General features: G+C 36.9%; 1 protein-coding gene across 1 annotated transcript; it reads right to left on the reverse strand.

Moving 5' to 3' along the window:
• Positions 1-728: 728 nt before the first annotated feature.
• On the reverse strand, positions 729-3,211 carry LOC134746588 (clavesin-2-like). The gene has a single exon (XM_063681009.1). The coding sequence runs from the start codon at positions 3,140-3,142 to the stop codon at positions 2,141-2,143; it is 1,002 nt and encodes a 333-aa protein (XP_063537079.1). The 5' UTR covers positions 3,143-3,211; the 3' UTR covers positions 729-2,140.
• Between the last annotated feature and the right edge of the window lie 13,588 nt (positions 3,212-16,799).

The following is a 16,799-nucleotide window of genomic DNA, read 5'->3' on the forward strand; positions in this document are numbered from 1 at the left end:
TTCTCACTACTGAGGTGAAAACTTATATGTGCAACACGAGAGCAAAGTTATTTTACATCTCGTGTTTTTGAGTCCCTCGCTACGCTCAAGATTCTAACTTAGAATCTTTCGCTTTCACGCTCTCAAAATAATCACTCGCAAGAAAAACCAACTTTCCTCTTTTGTTGCACAAATAACTATTACACACGCCTTAATTTCCTAATTCATTTTGCCAACTTGCATTTTGACAAACGTTACCTATAATTAAACTGCACTTGCACTGACATCAGACCGATATTAAATAGAATCATAATAATATCAGTTAACTGTCATTCGCGCGGGCGTCTCGCTCGCACCAATGTGCGCACAAGTCAAGTCTAACCGAAATAAACGCGCGACTGACAACTAACTAATTTGATTCCAATATCATTTTAATATCGATTTGATGTCAGTACACGTTCGAATTGGCCTGAATGATTGTTTAGTTTTTTTAACAAATGTTGCAGATGATGTAGATTGTATGCAGTAGGTATTGCATGTAGAGTTAGAACAAGACATATCTGCAACGATTTTGATAGCACACGCAGTGCAAGTGTTACTTTAAACGTCAAATTTCTATGAAATTATGACATATAAATAACACTTGCACTGCGTGTGCTATCAAAATCGTTGCAGACTTATCTTGGTCTAACTCTAATAACTATTACATCATTTTCTCTAAAGGTTTTCCTTAACGTAAAAGATTTGAATATTGTGTAATACATTTATTTCACTTGATACCATATTTAAAGCAACTGTCTCAGCTGAGTGGGTATTTACAGTCATGTCAGACACAAGCGGCTTAGGCTATTGTTAAAGACGCGTAATACCTTACAAATGCCAAAAGGCATAGATATTCATCCTTTCAACACTCATAAGTCTTTTCGGCTTAATAAAAGCAGTGTAGCGCTCTGGAAAACACTTCTAGCGACGCTACACATTGTTTTATATACAATTGTTTCAGTAAGAGGCTAGGTAAGAGAGCTTGTTTTGAAATATTCGAGAGGTAGCCATAATTTCTACATGTATGATGGATCCGTTACCGGAATTAAAGAGAATAAAGGATGACTCACGCTAGACCGGGCCGGGCCCGGGCCGAGGCGTCCGACATGTCATTTTCTATGACGACTGATCCGTGGTCACGTGGTGCTTTCCATAGAAAACGAAGCGCCGGAAGCTCCGGCCCGGTTTAGCGTGAGTCATCCTTAAGTAGGTGTATTAAATTAATACTGTCTCGAAAGTTATCAGTGTTATCACATCAAAACTTCCGTGAGACACAGACATATTAAATATATTAAAAACGGGTCACTCACGTGTGTGAGTGACCCGTTATTAATATATTTAATATGTTATCACATCACATTTTTACCTCGCAGACTTCGCCTCGCATACCATACGCTATACTTACACATATATAGGTAAATGTACCTACTATAACTTAAAACATAATAGTAAATGCGCAATAAGCCTCACATGACCAAAGCGTGGATAAATATCTAGAATCGTACATATTTCTAAAATGCGTGTTCTTAACTAGACAGAAAATTAAATATTAACATAATGAGATATCTGACATTACGAAGTACTGATTAGTCGAATAAATAAAATGTTAAACTACAGTGAAACCTGCAAAAAATATTCGAAGCGAGGAATTCAGCGCCAAAGCCAAATGGCAGCGGATGCGTCAAAACGAGAGCTCGGCACCGTTATATGCCGCCTGCGCTGTGCCTGACGCGCACCACGCAAGCGCAGCGCGGGGTAAGTAACACTGCCCGCGCCCGCCGCCGCCGCCTTGCATCCGCCGCACCGGCTTGCCAATTCAATTAACACGAACCGAAACTATCGATTCCAATTAAATATCACGATCAAAAACAAGGTGTGAATGAATCATCGCTCCGGCCTTCCAGCACATGTACATACATCATTAACGTAAATGCACCTTAATTATATTCGAACTTTCTAATGAGGCGTTTTACTCTGGACTGTTCTTAGTAATCTCTAGACAATAAATTAGCATTAATACAATCGATATCACAATTGCATGCTCGCGAGCGCATCGGCGCTCACGGCGTGCGCAGACAGCTGTCCATTGTTAACGACGCGACCGTTGCACGCCAAACGGTCAGTCCTTATCACGCAACAATTCTGACTTAGCACTTTTTTCATTGCCATTAAGTGATTTTGGATTGTCCTTTTGCTTATACGCTTTGTCGAGTTTCGCAGAGGGTGGGTCGTCCTCAGGAGGTGCTGCAGTCTTTATCGACAGGGGAACAGGTGGCGCGTCGGGGTTGTCTTTACTTTCGGCACGATAAAACTCGTTCAGCCATCGCTCGGAGTTGTACGAGGGTCCTTCTCCGCCCAGCTCAGCGGGCAGTATGTCGAGCGGCAGTGCGTCGTGCAACGTCGATAAATTATTGCCGTGTAACACGATGCGCTCGCGCGTTTTCGCCCTCAGATAGGGTTTTATGACAGCGAGCGCCGTCTCAACGTACCAAGGTTGACCGATGAAATGTATGCTCTTGAACCTCACTGGCATACAATCTTGAAGACAGTCGATCATAAGTTTCATCACTTTGGCTTGTAAACTACACGATTGCTTAAACGTAAATTCGGTCCAATCCACAATTATTACGTATCCGTTGGTTTGATTTTGCACGTCTTGAAGGGTACGTTCGAGGGTGAGGAGGAGCGCTCGGTAGACGGCCATGAGAGGGCAGGCTTGCGGGGTCCAGTTGGAGGCGAACATGAGAAGCACGGCGCGGCCGCGCCGGTCGCGCTGGGCCAGCACGCCGGGCAGCCCGTCGGCGAGGGCACGCAACACGCCGCCGTCCGCCGGCGCCCACAGCTCGGGGTGCTCGCGTCTGTATTGGTGATACCGCACAAGCAACTCGAAACTTTGTTGCACATCGTGTTTCCGCGCGTACAGAAACCGGCGCAGGAAGGCGTCGTCCTGGCAGCGGCTCTTGTCACGTAGGGCTAAGTTGAGACTTGAATCTACGGCTTCTTTCAGGCCGTCGAGGGCCCGCTGTTTGTCACCATCGGTGAGCCGCTTGCGGGACACGTCACACAGCAGCTCGTTTTGCACCTGGTGGAGCCTCCAGTCGTACTCGACGTACTCGTTCATGGTGAGTCATGCGCTCGCGTGGCGTGGTCGCGCGCCGCCAGGGGCTCGGGGCCGACTGCTCTGCGCCCGCGCCGCGCGCCGCGCCGCCGCACTCCGTTCATTAAACCGTATAGTGCTGCCTTCACACTCGACCGCTACTAAACTAGCTGACTCGCTTTAGGATATCGTAAGTAAGTGTCATGTGTAATGATTTGATACTGGTTCTAAACGATAACCGGTTTGAAATGTTATGACAAATAAATCTAACTTGTCGATCTAATTGGACTATTATTGGTTTGGGTTCATTTTAAAGGCAAGATATACTAAAATTAACACCTAATAGAAAATAACTTATCTTTAATGGCTTAATTTTATAAATAAATATTACCAATAATTTAATCTGTTAATAAAAAGTCCGTATTTTGCATTACTTAATTACTAAATCCAAATATGTTTGCAGTGTTGGCGCGGCTTAAACAGAGCATAACTTGCCCATGCAGAGCGAGTTATAAATAAAAGAAAAACTGAAGGTTGGCGGTATACCGGTCAATTGGCTGGCTGGTTTCTGCGATGACGTAGCCCGGTGTGTGAAAGAGATGCACGTCTACAAGCAAGCGAGATAGATAACAACTTTGTAACCTTTATATGTATGAAACCTTATACGTTACGCACAAACGATGGCCCAAAATCGTTTAACGCCCGTGCTTTGTTCGCGATATCGAACGCCTCACTAATAACTGCTCGGTAACATTTTATATTTTGGGGCTTCTGCTATCTATGGGCGAATTACTCACCGATTGGTCACCTACTTGTCCAGCGCTTGGTTTTTTAGAACTCTACCAAGCATTATCGGTTACTCACCATGATATACTGATACCTCATACATAACATAACACATCATCATTTCTGCTTTGGCAACATAACAATAGATAGTTACTGAACTCATTGAATGTGTTCATACTTGTCATTGTGATTGAGTTATCTATAGGTAGGTAATACTTTATTACTTGTGGAAAAGACATCAACGCCCTGCTTTAAAGTGTTTTTTAAACAACTACGTTACGTAACGTAACCGTTACTTTTCTTTTGATGTGTAATACATCAAACATTTATTCAGCAAATAGGCCACACGGCGGGGCACTTTTACATGACAAGTTTTTCCTAGCAATAAAAATAACCAAAATTACAAAATACAATTACAAATATGGAATCAATGAAATATTAGATAATTTATTAGAGATGTAGGTATACTATACAGTCTCTAAATGTCTAAAACACAAAAAAAATTTTAAACAAATCAAAACAACATACAAATACTATAGTTTGTCAAAGGACTCTCTCATTTCAAGCATAGACAGAGAGAATCATACTATTATCTTAGTCTTACACTAGTACTAGCACCCAAAAGAAAAGGATGAGTATAGTTTTTTTTTTTTGTTCTTATTTACTAACAATTTGGTTTGACCAACTATAAAATTCTTTACGTAAACGTAAACACCTCTAAGTGTCAGAGATAAAATATATATGATAAAAAAATTGTTATTGCACAATAAAAGTACCTACATGTAAATGGCGAACTTATAATGACTATGCATTAGGTATCTGTCCGCCAATTATTGGTCTGAAGTTTAATTATCTTAATAAGACATGGATCATGAAAATAAAGTTATCAATAAAATTCCCAATAAAATACCTACTTAAAAAAAACTAATATTTCTATTATTCTTAACAAAGGTAACAATTAAAATATAATCGTGATATTCGTGATGCTGGATGGACGGCTATAATTTTTGATAAGTTCAACGACATTAAAAACCGTGTTGTTGCATTGCATGGTCATTGCCCCGCTAGGCTATGCGCTTAGTGCGGTAAAAATAGACTGTCTCCCGAGATGAGGTACGCGATAGCCGTCCTGTACTCATACCCAGCCTGGTCTTGATTACTAAGCTTATCGTCTCCAAAGGTTTTACGATTCTAAACCAAAATGAAGTCTGCCTTCATCGAGTCCCGCCCGACTAACGCATAAAATAAGACCTTTACAATCGTGTTCTTGAAACCTCTGATTTGGTCCGATCGAAGCGTGGGATGCAAAGATCAGACAAAGAGATTTTGACCAAGCGCCCCAAGCGGATAGCCCTGTGTCATACATACCTATTTATGTATGTTTAAGAGTGTGATGGTCAACGCAACAGTCGATGTATTGTATTATTCACTAATTCCAAGACACAAGGACACCGTTTTGGCTGATAAGGGTGATTTTAGAAATAACAAGTTGCAACCTGCAGGGACTACCTACCTATACGCTTTACTTGCGTCAAAAAAAGACTTACAGAGTAGAGCTTATACTTACATATCAAGGTAACCTTTTCGGCTTGGGCCTTGGGCTAGTGGAATGAAAAAAGTTCACCTGATTTTACCTTTTCAATTAGAATGTTATTTCGATGATATAATCATATAATGAGACGTATACTAACTTTGCAGATAAAGAGGTAATTGCACATATAAAGAGAAAATACTTCGGCACTAGATTTTTGTAGCTGGACACTACAATAGGGTATTCTACAATTTTTTATTAAGGTATCAGTCGATCAGGTTTGTTTTGAGGATCAAATGTCTGTATGGGACCTATTGTCTTAAAGCAATACAAAAGTCACAAACGATGGTCAAAATCTGGCACCCGCACTTTACTAACGTCGCTATTGCTTAGAAGCCGTGGAAAACAAGGAAATTACGATTATGGCGGTGAAACATTTGCGTTTATGTATTTTGGTGCTATACAATATATTTTTTAATAAAATGTAAGGAATAGAATGGTACCATTATTTTTTTCCTATTTGGAAGTAAAAAAAATCTTGTATTTGGAAATGTGGAAACAACCCTATTTATAAACTTACGAACCTATAAGTTTTGTTAGAACAAAATCAATTTATAAGTTTAGTGACTTCCAAAAGACTTGACGGAATGGGAGCACTAGATGTAATGGATGTCGCTCGTGGGAACCAAGTTTCGTACATCGCATCGTGAGAAGCGCGTCTACACTTTATGGATTAGTTCCGGTAAATGCCGATAAAATTTAACGTGCCGTAAAATAAAAATCTTTATTTTGCGATACATCTTTATATCCTTGTTCGGTATTTAAATCTTCAGGTTTTTGTAGATTTGAATAGAATGACACGTAAAATTAGTGCCATATTTTTATTGAATCTTGTGCTAAAAACCCGTTTAGTGCGGCTTCTTAGCCTCAACTATGGTCCCATCCGGCAGAAAGTACGAAACTTGGCATGCATATAGGTTTTAGGTGTATAAGAATGAACAGAAGTAGAAACATGCCGAGGTTATTGTTTTTCTTCCTTCCCCGCACTTTTATGTATCAATTTTTAGTTGTTATGAATGTTCATGAAAACTGTGAAAGCAACAATAAAAATGTCTAGGAGAAGTATATTCTTTATAGAATTCTCTACAGTCTACAATATTGTCTTTGGAAGTATATTGTTAAGACGTATAGTTTTCAAATTGTGCTGAATTTCTCCTTATAATATTTTCGTCCGACTGGTGGGGCAAGTTAGTGCAGTGAGTATGCACTTTTGTCTCAGGACCGCTTGGTACGACTATATCGTAATAAATATCGATTATAAATAGATACATCGTTGTATAGCTACCTATTCAAAATAGTAACTGAACCAATCATGTCAATTTATAAACATTTGCGGAGGTTGCGGGTTCAGTTCAGGTCCTGCCGGAAGCGTAACTTTTTCCATTTTTTCCTTTAATATATTTTTTTTTTATTGAGTTGAATTGCATGCCTTGGTCGCCTGACAAGCAATGGTCAACCGTTTAGGGTATATATTCATAAAAACCAGCTCTGGCAAGGCTCTTACAAATATTCGTGAAGGTCGCGTGAACTTGTTTAGTAAATAGACACTGTAGACAGTGCAGCAGACAGGTTTTATTTAAGTACATTATTTAAGTACACTATTTTTAAATAGATTTAATTTAAAAATATTTAAAATATAGACCCATTATTAGGAAAATGTAAAGGTATCTACGTGTAAATAAGACACTAGATTATTAAGATTATTCAGGTCGAACCCCTGTGTACTCTGAGATTTCTACATTTATCCAATTCGTGCTTGCTTTACCTAGGTACGTACTCTAGATAGGATAAGATAAGATAAGATAATCTTTATTGGTACTGATACACGTCATATGCAATTTTGTACAATAAACATACAAATTCCACAATACAGAGTACATAGCTACGAAATATACACAACATAGTTATCCATCGTTTCTACTGCATGTCAATATTTAACCCAGTAAGCTAAATACCCATCAAGCACTTAAACATATGAATACCGACACGTAATACATTCACAGGTGCACATTTCAGTGAACAGAAGAAGAAAATAGGAACCCATTGTTAGTTATAGGTACAATAAAGGCAGAAAAATCGTTCTATAAAGTGTCAGATTATTTAGATAAAAAATATGTATGGGATAATTGTATTAGTCAAGTAATTAAAAATGTTATAGTTTTAAGGAAAGAATGTTCAAATTGACGGACATAAGTGTATCTAAGATACACGTAGGTATAATACCTACATGGCAAAATAAAATTGAAATAAACTAAATTAATCTAATTAATACATTTTGATAAATCATAAGTTAGCAGTAAACAGATTGTTATTATATCATCTCGTGTAGAGTTGTAATTTAAAACGACTAAATAATTAGTAAAACCTTGATAAGATTTCACTTCCGTTAATCGAGTCAGAAGATCAATGTTTAATCATTTCAGTAAGTAGATGTTTTCTTATTCTTTAATCTTTATACATAAACAGGTACCTGTTAATGTTACTGGCTTGGATTTATTTAAGTTATGCATTAAGTGTAGTTTTATACCTAAAGCTCTCCTTCTTTTTCGTAATCTCTTCACCAATGCTCTCCCGCCAGGCTTTTTATTCTGTCCGCCCAACCAAAGGTCCATTATTCCTACGCTTCCTTATGATGCGGCCAGTGATTATGACCTTCTCCAGACTATCTGGTCCTGTTCTGCTCAGATGGCCGAAGAATCTAAGTACGCGTTGGGTACCAACAGTGGAGAGACTCATTTTAATGTTAATAATTTTACCATAATAAGTATACTTAGGTATACTACCTAACGTTAACCGAACTATTTACTGCTTTTTTATTTCTAGTATTGGTTTATTCACGGTAGCTTAACAAAATATTAGAGTAGGTACCTAAATATCAAGTACTACTTATATACATATTATACATACATATATGTAGATTGTTAAATTTACAACATATTTTACCTTACAGTTATTATCTCTTATCTCACCGAAATAGCAAGATAAAAGATAAACAATCGATCGCATAGATATCTCCGATAAACTGACACTATCAGGTGTTCAGATGACTACAATGTGCCCATCATTTCATGGCAATGAAACGTATCGCCTCGTTGAGAGTGTTGAGACGTACGTTCATCTGTGCAACTAAACACAGGCAGGTCGGCAGGTGTCTACATTCTCAAAGTTAAGTATCTACTTTAAAGATATGGTTAAAATCATGTAAACCCTGAAATTTGATTTTGTGTAATTATGAATCATAGAGTCACTAATACTCTAAATTATTAATTTATTTTACTTATTACTACTCTGATTTATCTGTAGGTTTCATTTAAATAGTTCAAAAATATATATGTATTACTAGGGTTCCGTACCTCAAAAGGAAAAAACGGAACCCTTATAGGTTTATAGGATCGATCGTGCGTCTGTCTGTCCGTCTGTCACAGACTATTTTCTCCGAAACTACTGGACCAATTAAGTTGCAATTTGGTACACATACGTAAGTTTGTGACCCAAAGACGGACATGTAACGTAAACAAATGAATTCTAAACATGGGGGCCACTTTTTGGGGGTAAATGAGAAAATTTAAAATAAAGTTTTTTAAACTATATTGTGTTACATATCAAATGAAAGAGCTCATTATGAGAATCTCAAATATATATTTTTTGTAAGTTATATCCAAAAAATTACCATCCCCCCCCCTCCTTAATCTTCGAAACTACTGGGTCAACATTATTGAAAAAATTGTACAAAATAACTCTTTACCTATAGATCACAGCAAAATCTATTAGAAAAGTGCAGTCAAGCGTGAGTCGGACTTACTTACTTTTTAAAGACATACGGATTTTTTAAAGACATCTCACGTTTCACATAAAAAATAGGTACATTGTTAAAAATTGTGTAATGTACGGAACCCTTGGAACGCGAGTCGGACTATATTTCATTTAAATTTCATGGTCAGTTTAAGATGTAGGTTTACACTTTACACTTAACAAACGCTTGCCAACTTTTTCTTATTTTACTGAGCAATGATTCATAAAAACAGTCGAAACTTAGCTTGCAACACGAAATACTCACTGATAAGTAAAAATATTGCTTGATGTTACAAATAGGAAATGTCCTCGACTATTTTCCCACTTCATGTAAACCGATCGTGAGTTGTTACTTGTTAATAGCCGTGTCTAAAGGCACTAAAAAGGCGTTCACAAATGCTGTAGTAAATATTACGTGAAACGTGAAACAATGACAAGTAGAAACGTTAATAGGTCGCCAAGGTCATTGTCAGATAAGTTCAGATAACACCGTCAGCGTCAGATGAAGACGTTACTCCCACTCCCAACGCCGGGCCTGTCGAACGATAACATGAAACCAGTATAAATGATTATCTAATAATATAGTTTTTTGTGTGGTGTCAATCTATTTTAATCTTATGACGCTCCATAATCTGAGTGAAATCAATAGAACATCAAATTAATACGATAACCAGAAATTAGAGACAAATATGGTCTCAATCTAACGTTTCTAAAGTACTCAAGTCGCCCCATACTAAATGATGGCCACATATCAGACCATAGATTCTCATCAGACTGAATGTATCGCAAATGCATTTTAAAGGGGGATAACGCAAAATTGTTTTTATATTGAATTTGACACTTGACTTGAGAAAATTAATTATTATAGTTCTGAAAACTGACTTCTTTAATATTTTATCAGTTTTTTACTTCAATTATGATATGCTCTTTTTTCATTTATTTAACTAGAATAATGTATTTATTTCGTCATACAAGGCAACTTTCCTTATACGTATTTCGTGGTCCCAGTTAAGCTGGATATACGAAACGAGCCTCGCCTGCGCTCTGTAAACTGCAGTAACAAGCCTGTGACTCACGCATGCATATATTAACCTCCCTGAGTCACATACTGTTCTAACTTACTGAGCAAGAATAAGACAGATATATTTCTACTGGTCTGTGAGATGTCAGTAACTCGTTTGTGGAATTTGTGGATAACGATTAAGAAAATTGGTATCAAATCATAAATAACTATTTGGTTATACTCCAAATCATCTAAATGCAAAGTTTAAATGTAGATTTAAGTTAATTTCTAGTAACTAAATAAAATAAATAATGTTGTAAAAATTTAAAGTAGGTAGGTTAGGTACCTTTGCTACTGTTAATTTGAGATAGCTAAGAAAAGTAGTACTTTATAGTAGTATTTATTTTATACATACATATATCATGTGTTTTATTTACGATCTCACTCCACCAGAAATAATAGATAATGTTATACCTAATTTACGTCTATGTTCAATAATACATGTGGCTATAAAATATTACACATTTTTTTCCAAACAACAACACCATTTACGACCATGTGAAGAATGGGAAAAAGTATGCCATTACAGTCAAATTAACTTTTTGCCTAGGCGCATTTATTATAAGGTGTAATCGAGACGAGAATGTACGTGAATCTATGTTAGCCATTTATAAATTCAATTAAATTATATTTCAAAAAAATTGCCCAAAACGGCATAAACAAGGCATATCTGTGTACCGGAACAAATTACTGGATCCTAACAAAGAGCAGACAGATATATTAGGTAGGTAAGTTAATATGTGTGGGAGTATAATGATTAATGTTAATCCTAAGATCTTATTTGAATAAATAAACCAGCGCCAAATCCGCTTATTTATCAAGCAGGACTATTGCAGCACAAGAATTATAAACCGAAATAAACCGGCCGAAATAATCTGACCGGCAAACAAATGCTGGTTCGTTTCCAGCTCTGGACACTGGAGGCCTCGGGCACTATTTCCTTCGTATATGACATATCGGTTTAGTGTAAATAGTAGTCTACTTGAAACAACACAAATTAAAATATTTTACAAAATTATTGTCATTACCGGGTCTAACGCGATTAAATTTCATTATTTTACCTTTTTTCCGACGTTTCAGCTAGGTTGCACTAGGTGTGGTCAATTGACATTTTGATAGGACGTCAGTCTTCCGTGACCAAAGCTAGTGCATCCTAGCTAAAACGTCGAAAAAAAGGCAAAATAATGAAATTTCATCGCGTTAGACCCGGTAATGACATTAATTATGTGTACAAAACGCGAAAGTTTAAAGTGTTAAAATATTTTTATAGAAAGCAATTTAATTTGTTCTTAGATCACAAGAACTCTCTAACCTCTTATCGAATTTTCCTATATGTATTAATACATTAATGGGTAAGTACATTTATATATCGTCATCTGCATAAGTCTTATTAGCGACCTATTAACAATAAATTTAATAATTATCTAGCCAGTTTAATAGAGATAAGGGTTGGGCGTGGAGCGAGAGTATAAGCTGCAATTTACTTTCTAAATAGTAGTATCCTAGATTGCTGATTGGATGGGTCATCTCTTAAGGCACTATTTAACTTGTTTTAGTGATGGCGCGTCACATGACGATCATTGACAAATGCACATGAGCACAACCAAGCTGTCTGGTATTGCATTACGTAGGTGTGCAATCATCTCATTAGATTTGCGATATGACGAATTGTTGACAGACACACGAACCTAGCCGCTGCAATATACATAATCGAAGTTCCACTCATTTTCAAACAGTAAAAATAAATATACACTTTATTGAATAAATAAAATAGCGTACCTTCAGATCCACAGCGCAGGTTTCGTCATCTTATAGAAAGCTCATCCACCTTAGGTTTCGTCAAAATAAAACGTGCATTTACACATCAACACGCATCGTAAAATTAAAAGCAAATAAATGATTACAAAAAAATATGAACATTCAAGTAACATGGGTCAATGTGTCTGCTGGTACTAGTTTTCGTTACTATTGTAATACAAAACTAATTGTATAATACAAAAAATTGAAGTCAGTAAAAAATTAGAGCGAGTAGAAGTTTTACATACAAAAGTTACGTAAATTCTCATGCCAAGTTTCATGTAATTTAAGGATATCGTTTTAGAATAAGATCGTAACTTCTATTGTATGCGAGCCCTTTTTTGCGGCGGATTCGTGCAACTCTTAAAAAAACCGACCAAGTGCGAGTCGGACTCGCGTTCCAAGGGTGTTTTATGTGAAACGTGAGTGAAATGTCTTTAAAAAAACCCGTAGGGGTCGGATCAAAAACTACAATAAGTCCGATTCATGCTTGACTGCACATTTCTAATAGGTTTTCCTGTCATCTATAGGTAAAAAACCATTTTATGTATTTTGTTCAAAATTTTAGACCCAGTAGTTTCGGAGATAAAGGGGGAATGGCCATTTTTTGCCTATTTTCTTGAATAACTTTTAAACTATTTATCCTAAAATTATAAAAAGATATATATTTGAGATTCTCACAATGAGCTCTTTCATTTGATATGTAACACAGTATAGTTTGAAAATCTTTATTTTTTTAATTTTCTCATTTACCCCCCAAAAGAGGCCCCCATATTTAAAATTAATTCGTTTACGTTACATGTCCGTCTTTGGGACACAAACTTACATATGTATACCAAATTTCAACTTAATTGGACCAGTAGATTCGGAAAAAATAGGCTGTGACAGACGGACAGACAGACAGACAAACGGACAGACAGACAGACGCACGAGTGATCCTATAAGGGTTCCGTTTTTTTCCTTTTGAGGTACGGAACCCTAAAAATGTGGAATGGTGTCCCTATAAACCCGTCGTGTGACATCTTCCATAAGCGATTGACTTACAAACCGAACAACATAATGATCTAGGTACCCATAGGTACTAAAGAAGTAAAACATATGTCTTGAAACGTACTCGTGCAATATTGCGAAGTAACCGCAATCTATGTAATTGGAGTAATTTCAAACTCGTCTCACATGTTCACTGATCTGAATGATGACGCTCTACGATCTTAATACTTTTAAGTTTAGATTCTACAAATTCTACTTTAGAAGGTTGGCCGAGAATGCAGAGTAGGTACAGTCACGCCTAAAAATATCGGCACAGACAAAGTGTCAAAACTATGTACATACGTATACTCTACCTATATTTATATGGGCAATAAGGTCGTGTATTTTTGGCATTTTTTCCGAATCGATATTTTAAGACGTCTCTACGTTGTTCAACGCGTGCATTATGCCAAATACCCAGCAGGGCAAGCAAGCTAGCGATTGAAAGTCACAATACAAAGTCCCCTTCTTTCCTCCTTCTTCTCTTTCTCAAGCGCGCAACGATGCTTAGAAAGTTTCATTGTATCCCGTTCTCATTTTTGCAAACGAATGAAATATTTACGAAGGACATACTTTGAAACATTTTTCAGTTAGCTGAATTTATTTAGTAGTTGTTGAATTTATTTTGTTTCAGGATACAAAATGGTACAAGTGGAGGACTACCTACCTTACGCCCATAACTAATATACTTAAAGCTCAAACTAGTATACGTACACAACGTTCATTTCCGTTTTTATTTTAATAATTAAGTACATTGACCGCGAATTATTAGGTATAATTTCATAATTCCCGTGCATAACGTATAATAACCAGTTAATCACTTTATCCTTGACATGCATCATTATCCTTATCTGATATACGGTACACCGTATTAAATGTACACATTTAATTATAATTGGCGTGGTGCCGCATGCAAATATCCATACGTACCGTGAAATCGGGAGAGAGCGCTCAGTCGAGCGGTAAAAGGTAAAAGCGATGCTCTCCGAAGTCTCCGACAAAGGTGAGTACTATGAAAATGAGATACACGGTATATTTATTGTTTAATTCTGCAACATGACGCGCAACAACAGCCATTAACGGAAAATCCAGTTTGAATGCAAAATTTGTAGCCAGAGATTAGGGTAGATAATTGAATGAGGTTTCAAATGGTCGTTACGAACGTCGTCGCCAAGACGTTAGAGATAAACCATTTTTAAAATGCACGCAATGCACACAGACATAGCAAAAGTTGGTGGAGTTAGACCAAGAGAAGTCTGCAACGGTTATTTTATTAAAACCGTTGCAGACAGACGTTGAAGAAATTTCTAAGAAATTATGACGTATATTTATAAATAACACTTACACTGCGTGTCCTATCAAAATCGTCGCAGACATGTCTTGGTCTAACTCTATTATATACCTATTTATATACCTATATACTCGTAAGATTAATTTAGAAGAAAGCCGGAAATTCCGGAAGGAAGCGCATTTTAACAAAAAATAACCTACTTCACAAAACAGAATATCATCATTTGATGTTCTTTCGTGAGAAAATACACGGGTGACTATAAAAATACACAAATCTCCCTCCGAAATTATTTTCTTTCTTTCCCCATTTCATCGATTTCTCCAGGATCCAATCATCAAATCCTGACGTCATGAAAATGGGAGCAATTGTTAACATACACTACGAAAATACCCTTGGAAACAAAGAAAGAATTAACTAAAATATCCCAGTCTTTTTCGAGAAATCGGTAAATATAGGTACCTAAAAAACTAAGATCCCGACGCATTGAGAACCTCCTCTTTCGAAGTTGATTGAAAATGATTAGAATGTGTTAAAATTTTTACCCACCAAACGCACCAAAGTAAATGGGTAGGTAGTAGGTACCCGTTTAGACAATTTCCCCAGCAAAAAATACACTTCACTTATAGTTGTTACGGATCTGGAAGTTAGTCATACTGGTTAATTTATTGCGATGCGCTTGTGCGATTGATGAAACGTTGTAGTATTGGATTGGTCTATTAGCCGGTATAATCAATGTGCTCGTGCGTACACTGCTGACTGGAGCGCTCTCTTATTAGAGCTCCACAGTCTCCTCTTATGTTCATCTCAGTCTGTGCAGATACTAGAAAAACTAAAAGGCGGAGCTAGAGATGGGTACTTTAGGATTAAAAGAGGAAAGGAAAGGCAGGGTGCCATTCATTTATTACGTAAGACGATTTGGGGGGGGGGAGGGACTGGGTCGAAGATATCTTATTTTTTCTTACAAGGATTTTTTTAATTTCTGTGAAATTATGACGTCTAAAATAACACTGCCCCACACTCTATGCTATCAAACACAGTGCAGAGTTAGCTTAAACGGGATCCAGTAACTTTGATAGTACAAATAAACGTTCCAAAAATTATTTTTTTGAAAAATAATCAAAAAACCAACCAAACGTATTCATTTTTTCCTGTCTTACGTAATATTAGCCAATATGAGGGGGAGGGGGTCAGTCTGTTCTTATTTTTTCTTACATAGGGTTGGGAGGGGGTCAAAACTGGCAAAAATCGTCCTACGTAATAAATAAGTGGCACCAAGGGGTAAGAAGATCGTAATTTCTCCAAGCAAATTTTATTAAGACATAACCCCTAAGTAAAATAAGATAGGTAAATTGTTTTTTATAATTTGTTTTGGTTTCTGAGATTTATCAGTCAGATCATAGGTATGTTTTGTTTATAAATTTATTGTTTCTTCTTTTACAAAGATAATTTAATGTGAAACCTTTACCTATGACATCCCTAGGTAAATACTCTTGAGATATTAATAATGGGATTGGAGAATTTGTGTCATAATATTTTTCAAGTTTCAACTAAGTACCTACAGCAAGTAGTTGTCTCAAGATACGCTATACTTATACGACATACTTACCAGTACGCCCCACAGGAGGTACCTATATAATGATATACAATTAACTTGCCACCGGTTGCTACTTAAATGCCAACCCATTTGTTGCTTTGTAACTTAGTCCGGATTTTTTGCCTTTCTTTGATCGATGAGGTTGTTTAGCTATAGAAAAAGACGGTTCGAATAATTCAATCTAAAATCGTACTTAGAAACCATTTAGAACATTTTGCGCTTGAAGTTGTTATTGATCGGGTCGTTTCATGCCTTCAGCCATAACCACCCTTTTTTCGAACGGCCATATCTGATCCGAATTATTCAATTAAAATAAATTACTGCCTACATAACATAGGCTTCTGCCTACACCGCTAGACTATTTGTGTACCAGTAGCTAACTGATGAACGGCCGACCCTACTTTTATTGTATGTTTGATGTAATTGTGCACGTAAAACATAGCTAAGTTAAAAAAGTTACAGGTATACCTACATGTTGTTGCAAAATAATTTCTATCCCATTAAAATGAGGAAAGATTGTCTGACCAACTATCAGCTGGGCCGTAAAGCACACTTCCAGGCAAACTTCATACAACATTCATTAGCAAAAAATAGGTACACAAAAAGCGGAAACCGCACTAATTGACTCAGTGTTCCGTACATCGATCCAGTACTTTTAATGTCGCACGGCTTTTTCTTGCCTGCCTGATTCGCATCTCATTTTTCGGGTCAACGTTCGAATACAGCTGGGGCACGTTT

Source organism: Cydia strobilella, chromosome 13 (genome assembly GCF_947568885.1).
Source record: "Cydia strobilella chromosome 13, ilCydStro3.1, whole genome shotgun sequence".
NCBI lineage: Eukaryota > Metazoa > Arthropoda > Insecta > Lepidoptera > Tortricidae > Cydia > Cydia strobilella.